This window comes from Elephantulus edwardii, unplaced genomic scaffold (assembly GCF_000299155.1).
Source record: "Elephantulus edwardii isolate Elephantulus edwardi_28Jun2011 unplaced genomic scaffold, EleEdw1.0 scaffold00306, whole genome shotgun sequence".
NCBI classification, from domain to species: Eukaryota; Metazoa; Chordata; class Mammalia; order Macroscelidea; family Macroscelididae; genus Elephantulus; species Elephantulus edwardii.
The window spans coordinates 2,019,286-2,029,596 of NW_006400056.1; the positions used below are offsets into that span (position 1 = coordinate 2,019,286).

At 46.6% G+C, this 10,311-nt stretch overlaps 1 protein-coding gene across 1 annotated transcript; it reads left to right on the forward strand.

The window, feature by feature from the left end:
- Positions 1-1,869: 1,869 nt before the first annotated feature.
- Positions 1,870-3,171, forward strand: LOC102844865 (pro-thyrotropin-releasing hormone-like). The gene is made up of 2 exons (XM_006901043.1): positions 1,870-2,077; positions 2,675-3,171. Exons 1-2 carry the CDS (start codon positions 1,870-1,872, stop codon positions 3,169-3,171), a joined length of 705 nt encoding a protein of 234 aa, XP_006901105.1.
- The last annotated feature ends 7,140 nt before the right edge of the window (positions 3,172-10,311 follow it).

Genomic DNA, 10,311 nt, shown 5'->3' on the forward strand with positions numbered 1-10,311 from the left:
AGGTGAGGAATGCCAGGCTTTGTGTCTCCCTCTCCCAGCGTGTTATCATGGTCTGTGCCCTTGCTTGTTAGAGTCGAGGGTCAGTGATTAGGAGGAAATGCCGCCATGAGACCGAAGGACACCTTGCCGCAGTGTGTGGTGTGCAGGTGTGTGTGTGTGTGTGTGTGTGTGGCCAGGCCAAGGCAGTGTTGCCTTTTGTATTCCATGGAGTCACTCTGAGTCAGAGGACGCCAAATGGCACATGATTAACACAATAACATTTCAGTTTTTTGTTGAGTTTGTTTGGGGTTCCCCCTCCCCCAAAACCATGTCATAACTGGTGTCCTCCACAAGCTACTAGCTTCGGAATTCTATAAACTACTCCCCTCCCCTATTCTACAGGTGAGAGGAAACAGAGACTCAGGGAGAGGGAGGTATTTGCAAGAGGAACCCCAGTCAAGGTCCTGCTGCCCCCCCACCCCAGTTTGTCTCTCAGCTTCTGTCTTCACCTTTGTGTGTTCGCCCTGTGCTACCTGTGTGTGTTTCAGTCTTTTTCTCTACCTGGAATCAGACAAAGGCCGGCAGGAGAGAAGGGGGGAGGTCTTTCTCATTGCTTGATTTCCCCTTCTTCTCTCCCTAACGAGGAGAGGTCTTATTAATAGACCTCCTCCGGAACTGGGAGCAGAAACAAGCCAGCAGCGCACCCCATCCTGCACCTGCGCCCCTCCCCGCCGCTAGCCCCTCCCCGCCGTCTGGCCGGGGTTTCCGGGGGCGCCGACTAACCGGCAGTCCCAGGGGGCCTGGATGCCGTCAGTGCCCCCTTCGCGTGCAGATATAAGAAGCTGCCCCGCGGAGGAGCGGCCAGCCAGCGCTCGGGTCCTGCGAGCGCTCCAGACTCCCGGTACTTCAGAACCAAGGATTCAGGAACTCAGAACCAGGGTTCCCCGGCCTCACCCCGGAGCCCACGCCCATCAGGTAACTACATCCACCCCCACTCTCCTCCAAACAGCCTCCTGAGCCCTGCAAAGAGCGCGTTCTTCTCTCCACACTGGTCCAGCGCACTTCCCAGAGCCCAGCGAGCGCACAACAGACCGGGCGCTGCACGGGGACTCGGCCGAGTGGTCCCCCTGAGCCTGGACGGGACATCGGCTCCTGGCATTCTCCTCCCAGCCTCTGTGTGCTCGGGATGGGAGGGTCTCGGGGAGCCCTCGCTGGACCCCGCTATGCATCCCCGCAGAGCTGCTCAGCCTGCGCGTCAGCCCGCGCTCCAGCCTGCGAGTTAGAGAGCGAATCTTGACTCTGGAAGGAGAATTTCCTCGTTGAAACCCGAATCGAAGCTTTAGACATTTACTTTTAGGAAAAGAAAGAAAATCTTAGCGCTTAAATGAAGATCTTAGCGTGAGAATAGAGGCAATTGTGGCATCTGAACCAGGTGAGAATGGTGCCCGCGATTGGGCACTGGAGTTTCAGATGTTGAGATGGGGACCTTGGGGAGCATCTTAGCTTGTCACACGGTCTAAGAGCTTCCAGGCGATCGGAGCCACGCGCCACAGTCTTGATGGTGACACTTGGCGAGTGTGCCAGAGTGTTTGCCTTCCCGCCTCCCCCACCCCCAACTCCCGGGCTGGGGTCCCTGCGCCCTGTAACTCCCGACGCCCCTTTGGACGAGGACGCCTGAGGTGACAGGGGTGGAGCCACCCCACCCCCCAGAATAGATCCTGCCCCCTCCCGCTCCGCCCTGCCCTCACTAAGGCTTTGGTGGTCCCCGGCTTCCACGAGGAAGTCTGAGGGATGCTTCATTTGTTTTCAAGCAGCCGGACAACCCAACAGGTTGAGCGGTGAGGCGCGCTCACTCTCTTCCTTCCTCTGTCTCTCACCCCAGACGTCGCGATGCCTGGCCCTTGGTTGCTGCTCGGCTTGGCTTTGACCCTGACCAATGTCCCCAGCGGCCGCGCCCAGCCCGAGGTGGTCCAGCAGGAGGCGACCTTGCCCACCGCGCGCCCAAACCTGGAGGACCTGCTCCGCCAGGCCGAGCGCCTCCTCCTTCTCGGGGAAGAACTCCGTAGGCTGAGAGCGGACCCAGGTCAGCGTGAAGCAGGTGAGGAAGCCTCAATAGTCACTCATAGTCTTGCAAAAAGCCCTGAGCTCACCCGTTCTAAAGGGTAGAGCTAGATTCTTCCGTTCCTTGTTGTTGGGAATGTTTCCCAGAAGGCAGAAATTTAATGGGAGACATTTTGTTCATTCAAGAGTGTTTGTGTGTGACAGGTTTAATTACCACTTATAAGATGCTTAGATGCCAAGCAGTGTTCTAAGTATTCCCTTATCATATTATTTGCTCTGGCTAACAGTGTGTTCAAATCCACCACTGCTCCTTAGGAGAAAGGACAGGCAATGTCCTCCTGTGTGATTTTCAGCCTCTGATGAAAACTCTGACTGATGGCGCATAAAAATGATCTCTGAGACAGATGTTACTATTGTATCCCCTTTTACAAACAAAGTCCAAAGCTCAGGGTGGTTAGGTGAGGTTAAGTGAATTTCTTAAGCTCACACAGATGGCAATATGCATGTCCAAGAGGACCTGGAGGCCCTTGACCCTGGGTCTGTGCCTTCAGAAGTCTGTCCTAATGGGGAGGAAGGTGGGATTGGGCACTGGGTGGGGCCAGGGGATCTCTCATTGGCTTCTTCCTTTCCCTAGAACTCCTGACCCTTCAACATGACTGGCTCTCCAAGCGCCAGCATCCAGGTAAAAGAGAGGAAGAGACAGACGAGGGAGTTGAAGAGGAGGTTGAAGAAGAAGGGGAGACCATGGTGCCCCCAAAACGCCAGCACCCTGGTCGGCGAGAGGATGAGGCTCCTTGGTCAGTTGCCATAACCCAGTACAAGAGGCAGCACCCTGGCCGGCGCTCCCCCTGGCTCGGGTACACTGTCACCAAGAGGCAGCATCCAGGCAAAAGGCTGGTCGATCCCAAGGCCCAGAGGAGCAGAGAAGAGAAGGAGGAGGAGGAGAAGGAGGATGAGGAGGAGAGAGAGCTGACGCTTGAGAGACGCCAGCATCCGGGCAGGAGGGCCGTAGGAGGCCCCTGTGGGCCCTGGAGAACCTGCGACCAAGCAGCCTTCCTCCTTGGGCTCCTCGGTGACCTGAGCCAGGGACCTCAGGAAAAGCGGCAGCACCCTGGTCGGCGGGCAGCCTAGGCCGGCGTGCCCCTGGCAGAGTAAACCCAGTTCTCTCTAAAACCCAATTCAGGGCCTGAGAATGTCCCATGTCTGTGTGCCCTGCTCTTCACAATCCCCTTTCCTCCTTCACTTGAGTCATAAAGCTGACCCCCCCCCCGAATGTACACACCCTCAGACCCAAAGGGAGGCATAAAAGGCCACCCTATGAGTTTAAAGTCCCATTTACCCATAGTGGGCCACTGGCAGAGCTCTCCCCTCCCTACTGCACCTCTCAGGCTTTTCTGAGGCACCTCTCCTCAGTTCTGGCTTTTCTGTGTCTTCTAAGTTGTCCCCAAAGTGAAGTAGGGTCTGTCCCTGTGGGGCAAGTACACACAGTGAAGGATGGATGGGATGGGATGGGATGGGATGGGATGGGATGGGATGGGATGGGATGGGATAGGAGCCACGCAGGCCTAGTTTAGCTTCCATGCCCTGCCTCATATGGATAATTCATCACATGTAAGCCTCACCCCTGTGCCAGGATCTCCCTTCCTTCCAGGCTCCACGTCCATGTTCTGCTTGGGGGAAGCTTTTGGGGTAGACGTGCTGTGCTGTGTGGTGGCTGCAGGAAGAAATATGTGTACATAATTCTCTGGGCACCTTCCCCTTGTCAATGGTAATCATACTAAGGATAATAAACATGCATCAGAACCCCTTGGAGTTGCGTGGTGGGTCATCTGTCCCAGTTGGTGTCCTTGAGGTTTCTCTTTGCAACATTGAAAGGGATGTTTTAAAAGGGGCAAGACAAAAACTCTCCATTTCTGCAGAGTTGGGGGGATGAAAAATCCTCTCCACTGCCTCCATCTCCACCCTGCTCATGAGGCGGTCATTTGATCCCCAGGGGCACTAGACCTTGAGAAGAAGAGCTTGCACAAAGATGCAGCCTGGGGTCCCTGCATTGCTGTTTGTTGATTGGAGATGCCAGAGGGTTGATGTAGTGCTGTCAGTTGAGTGGTTCTAGGGAAGAAATAGACAGTTTTGCCTGTGTCACCTGAGAGATACAAAGATGATAAAGGACCAGGCTGTAGTTTAGGAGGTAAGAACATCACAATCATTTGCAAGTGAAGAAATGGGGTGTAGAGAAGTCAAGGCATCCCCCAGTAAGGGGGCACCCTATAGGTTCCTGCTCCCAAATTTGATGGGTACAGGGGATGCTGTTTCCTCCTCGGGTTGTCCACTTGAAGAGTAAGGACAACCCTCAACTGTCTAGTATTTTATTCTCTGCTCCTGGGATGCTCGCACCAGTGCACCATGATGGAAAGGGTCTGGGCACTGGCCTCCTGGAAATATAATCAAACCTGTATGAACCTCAGTCCTCTTGCAATAACCTTCCCCTTCCCCACTCTCCTCTGAGGATTATATGAAATGGAGTGGTGTGTATACAGCTCTCAGCACTGGGTAGATGTTTGGTTAGTGACATTTTAGGCTGTAGTGTTCTAGGACCAGAAGAGACTGAAAAGGGAGCCTTAGAGGCTCGTTTGCGTCTTCCTTGCTTCAATATCCAACCACAAGAACACGAACCAGTGATTGGAGCTTTGTGGCACATCCTTACCAGGCATTGGGGCTTCATCCTCAAATAGTCTCCATACTGCTCTTCTAAGATCTCCTTCCTTTTCCCTCGCTCACCTACATCTCCCAGGCTACCTTGCACATAGGGTGGAGTCACATGACTAGTCTTGACCAACCAGACCAGTGAACTGTGAGAAAAATATCACTTCTGGGCTGAGGCATTTAAAAACTGCTGCACCTCTTTCATCTTTCTTCCTCTTGTGGTTCTGCAGTGGGGGCTCTTGTAGCTTGGTGGTAAGAAGTTGTGCTGCCAACCTTTTGGTACATAGTTCAAATCCACCCGCCAGTCCTTGGGAGAAAGATGATCAATCTCCTATGTGATTTATTGCCTCTGAAAACCCACTGGAGGGTCAGATATGGAGGGTTCTAACTTGATGGAACATGACAATAATCAGTTAAGAAGGTAATTTTCTGAGATGGCAAAGTAGCATGATAATAAGAACGTGGACCAGGATAAAAGTTAGATGCTGCTCACCCACATAAAACTTCTCATGGGTAAAAAAAATAAACCTGTGTTATGTTAAGCAACTGGGAATTCGGAGTTTACTTGATACCACACAAAATCTTAGCCATTTTAGACTAATACAGATACTTTACCCCTGTTCTCTCTCCACTGAAATCCTTCTCGTATGTGTTAGCCTTCATCAATGCTGCCTACGCCAGTGCCTGGCACAAATTCAATAAATAATTACTATTGAAAGCTGCAGTTTCCTTCTATTTCCATTCTTCCAGACTGATTTTTCAGGGGTCCCTGCCCTAAGAGACCTTCCTATTCAGTGAAACACAGACAAGCAAACACATGAGGACCATTTTCGAGTGAGATGTGTTGATTGTGACAAAGAATGCAAGAGGGCCACAGATGAGGGAGAAACGCTGGCTGGGCAAACAAGACTTCCTGAAGAAGAGGAAAACCAAGCTGAGTCAAAGGGTAAAAAAGAGACATTGAAGACAGAAGTGAAGAACACCGACAAAGGTCTGGTGGAGAAAAAATAACATACTCTTGGAGTTTCTAACATTTAAAATCCAAAGTAGATTGCCCCTTGTTTCTTCCACCCAATCTTCTAACTGAGGAAGATGTGCCTTTTCTCTTGCCCAGGGTTACCTTCCTCCTGATATATCCCACCTGCAAGCAGGGACTCTAATTGCCTCGTCTTAGAAGGGAGAGCAGTTCAAGGTGAGATGAAATCAGGGAAACCTCTCTAAAGTCCGCCTGACCCAAGCCATGGTGTTTTCAGTTGTTTCATGTGCATGTGAAAGTTGGACAATGAATATGAGTGACTGAAGAAGAATCAATCCCTCTGAATTATGTTGTCTTGAAAGACAGGTAACCAGCGTGATCCTTAGAAGCAAGAATGATGAGACTTCCACTCACATACTTTGGGCATGTTATTAGAAAGAGTCCTTGGCTTCCGAGCTGTAGAACAACCCAGTGGTAGATGGAATTTGGTCCAGGACTTAAGAACAATAAATGACATAGTTGAGCCTCTACATCTTGTGGTTCCTAACCTTTATACTATAATAGACAAAGTTCTAGTCAATAAGCCTTTTCTTTTAAGAACTACCTTCCCTCTGTAACTTGATTTGTGCCAGTTAGAACCTCTACTTTGAATATTATTGCTCTTAATTTTTGAACCATGTATTTTTAACTTGTTAGTTAAATTTGTGTCTTCTAGGCTACAACAGTTCCATGATGCATCTTCAAGAATATGAAAATGGATGGCTAAGCACAATTGATAACAGTGCATCTAAATTCCAAAATCAATCTCCACAATAGTCTACATGTTTCCTATGGCCAAAGGGGCCCTTTAGAGTAGTGACAGAAGATCTTCACCCTGAAACCTACAGCATCCCTTTTCAGCAGGAAGTAGCTAAGAGAATACGCCGTCCCCTTTTCCTTATGAATCAGGGTGAAATCTCTCTCAGGCAGGAGTGATAGGGAATAGCAAAGGACACACTGACAAAGGAGATTAATTAGAACTGGTTTTGACAAGCACTGTGGCAATGGGTCAATTAAAACAGACTTTCAAGAAAAAAAAAAGAGAGGAACCAACTGGGGGGTGTGTAGAGAAAACAGTGCAACAATGAATGAATGAAAATCCAAAATCTTTGTAAATGTTCATTAAAATTAATAAAATAATTTTTTAAAAGAGTCCTTGGGAAAGTACATCAAGGTTCAAAAGTAGAGGGTGAGTGAAGACTCTCAAGAGAAGATCCTCAAAGGGTGGCTTGACCCAGAGATTGCAAGGATGGCACAGGACTGGGCAGGGTTTTGTTCTGCTGAACATGGGGTCACTATGAATCAGATTCAGCTCAACATCTAACATCATAACCACCAAGAAAAGAAGAAACCAAGAGAGAAGTAGGTAAATTTTCTAAGTTCATGATTCTTAAACTTGGTATTATCTCTATACCTTTCCTCTAATTCAACCCAAATGCACTTCCGTAGTCTTATTCTGACTCGTGATGACCATCCGTCTGTTTCCAAGGCTGCAAGTCCCCTCAGCCTTGTATCCATACTCCCAGAGCTTTTGGGCTATTAGTACTAGACACTTAAAAACTCCTCCTGATATTCATTCATTGTTGTACAATTACCTACATTCCCTACCCCCCAAGTCCTCTTTACCATGATATATCTCTTATTTTGGGCTGTTGTTATATGTATAATGCCTAATCATATATTAATTTTAGACAGTTCTTTCTTTCATCTGTTCCAAAGCAATGATCTTATCTATCCACTCTTATCCTATCAAAAATGAATTAATGTTTTGTTTTTTTAAAAAGTGAACTGGGGAGGGGGAAGGGAAGGTGAGGGAATAAAATGTGCAACAATTCATGAATGAAAATCTAACTTCTCTGTAAATGTTCATTAAAATCACAGTTAATTTGCTTCCATTATGCTAAGAAAAACAAAACAAAACAAAACTCTTCCTACTCCCCAATTCCAAAACTGCTTCTACAATTCTGTTATCTTGAGACAATTCTTGATATCTGTTATAGCAGCATCCAACTTACAGCACCAAATTTTGGAGGAGACAATTAAACCCATACCACATAGTAAAGGTCTCAACTGAGCACTCTTGTGCAAGATTTGGAATGTTGTTTTCTGGTAAAAAGTGATGGAAGCCAAAGGTTGCAGTGTTAGCAGTTAACATAATTTACTGCATTTTGTATAAAAGAAGTCATGTTAAGTGAGTCAGGTTTTTCTGCTTCCTTTTTTTCTCTATCACCAAAATCTGACATTCTCTCTTTGGGTGATTTATGTAGTGAGATGCTCTTTTTTCTTAAAATATCTTTTCAGAAACTGGCCACCTGGAACACTGATGCCAGAAGCCAGCAGAATTACTGATAAAGATAGAAGATAAAGTGGAGAAAATAATTGTCCTTAAAGTTATTTCAGTCCTTCAGAGTGAATGCCTTGTACATTCCTCCATGACCCTTGCCAAGCCCTTGATTTAGCTATCTTACTGCATGTTTTTGTTCACTTTATAAGCCTGTCAAAAGATACTCAAAGTGGGGCAGGCTTTCAAGAGCTCAGGAAAAGCTCTGTCTCACCCACTGATGTACATCACCAAATAAGGCTCTCTTTTATTCCAAACCTAAGGCAAATGATGGACTACCTTGTGTCAGGGAGCAAATCCAATTTGGGGTTACAAAAGGAAGACTGTGATGATGTGTGATGTTTCAGCAGCAGCCACCCAGGATCCAAACTCCAGTGTTGGAGTCAGTTAGAGTCAGTTGATGCCGACAAAATCTCAGCCAGTTTCACAGTTATGGACATGTATTCCTCTAACTTGCATTATTTTATTATCCTACAACTTTATTAGGATATACAGATTTTTGTTGTTGGCAAGTTTTACTAAGAGAATTCATATCCACACAATTCACTCATTTAAAGTGTGTAATTCAATAGTTCAATATCCAAGAATTCTTCATATAGGCACAAATTTATGCAAACATTATCATAGTTAATTATAGAGCATCATCATCACTTTCCTACCCCATACCTTTCGCAATCACTTGCCCAACTCTCCTATTTATTCATCCCTGTTGTTGTTAGGTGCCATGATGTCAACTGAACTCATAGTGACCTTATGAACAAAAGATCTGCACTTTGCCCTATCCTACCCCATCCTCACCATCTCTGATATGCTCACACCCACTGCTCTAGTCACAATGTCCACTCATCTCGTTGAAGGTCTTCCTCTCTTTCTCTGACCCTCCACCTTTCCAAACCTGATGTCCTTCCCCAAGGACTGACCCTTCCTGACAACATGCTCAAAGTACACAAACTGAAGTTTCACTATCCTTGCCTCTAACTCTGGTTGCACTTGTTGTTTTGTTGTTCATGAGATATTCAATACTATTCTCCAACACCACAATCTAAAGGTGTCAATTGTTCTGTCATCCTTATTCATTGTCCAACTTTCTATAGGAAGTAATTAAAATGACTATGGCTTGGATCAGTTGCACCTTAGCCTTTAAACTAACATCCTTGCTCTCAAGAACTTTAGGAAGGTCCTAGACAGAAGATTTTCCCAGCACAGTACATCTTTTGATTTTTTTTATTACTGTTTACTGTTAAGTGTTGATTGTGGATCCAAGTAGAATTAAATCATGGATAATTCCCATCTTTTTCTGCATTTATCCTAATGTTGCCAATGGTGAGATTTTTTTTTCCTTTATGTAGAAATGAAGACTGTAGTCTGGCTGATCGTCTGCTGCAACTGTCTCAAGTCATTATGACCCTATATGACAGAATATAATTCTCCCATTGAGCTTCCTAGCCTGTAATCTTTACAAGAGTAGAGTACCAGATCTTTTTTGCTTCAAAGCAACTGGTCGGTTCCAACTACCAACCTCCTTCCAGTTAGCAGCCACTAGCCCTCTGTCAACGAAAGTCTGTGTGCTGCTACTATGGTGAAGAGGTTTCCTCAGAACTTCTAGAAAGATCTGGTAAAGCACTTCTGAAAATCAGCCAGTGGAGGTTGTATGGTTCAGGATGATCTGACAGGCATCAGATGATGTAGATGTTTCAGAGCTCAGCAGCATTTCACTCCCATGTGCCCATGGTCGACCTGATGGCAGCCAGTAGGTACAGCAGACATTTTACATTATTTGATACATACAATATGTAGCATCCTGCACCTGACTTATCTGTTAGTCTAATGTTTTTAAGCTTCCTCCACAACACAGCATATATAAGTAGTTTGCTGTTGCAACTCTCGACCAGCAGGAAAGTGCTGGGTGACAGAATCAACAACTCAAGGCTTTAGTCAGTCAAGAGGTAAGGAGAGGTAAAGGGAGAGGAGCTCATGACTGAGTGTCCTCTCAACCTATAGTCCTCATAGCTTTTATTTGAGAAGTTTTACAAGTAGAAAAGCATGCTGACTAGAGTAACAAGATAAAATGTTCCTCGCTGGTTCTCATTTGCTGATTCTTCCTATTTACCAGACCTCATCCACATCAGAATTTTTGAGATAGTAAGAGAATGTTTTCTCTGCCAGACACATACGTGATACGACAGAAAATTGCCATTTATTCAAAATCCAC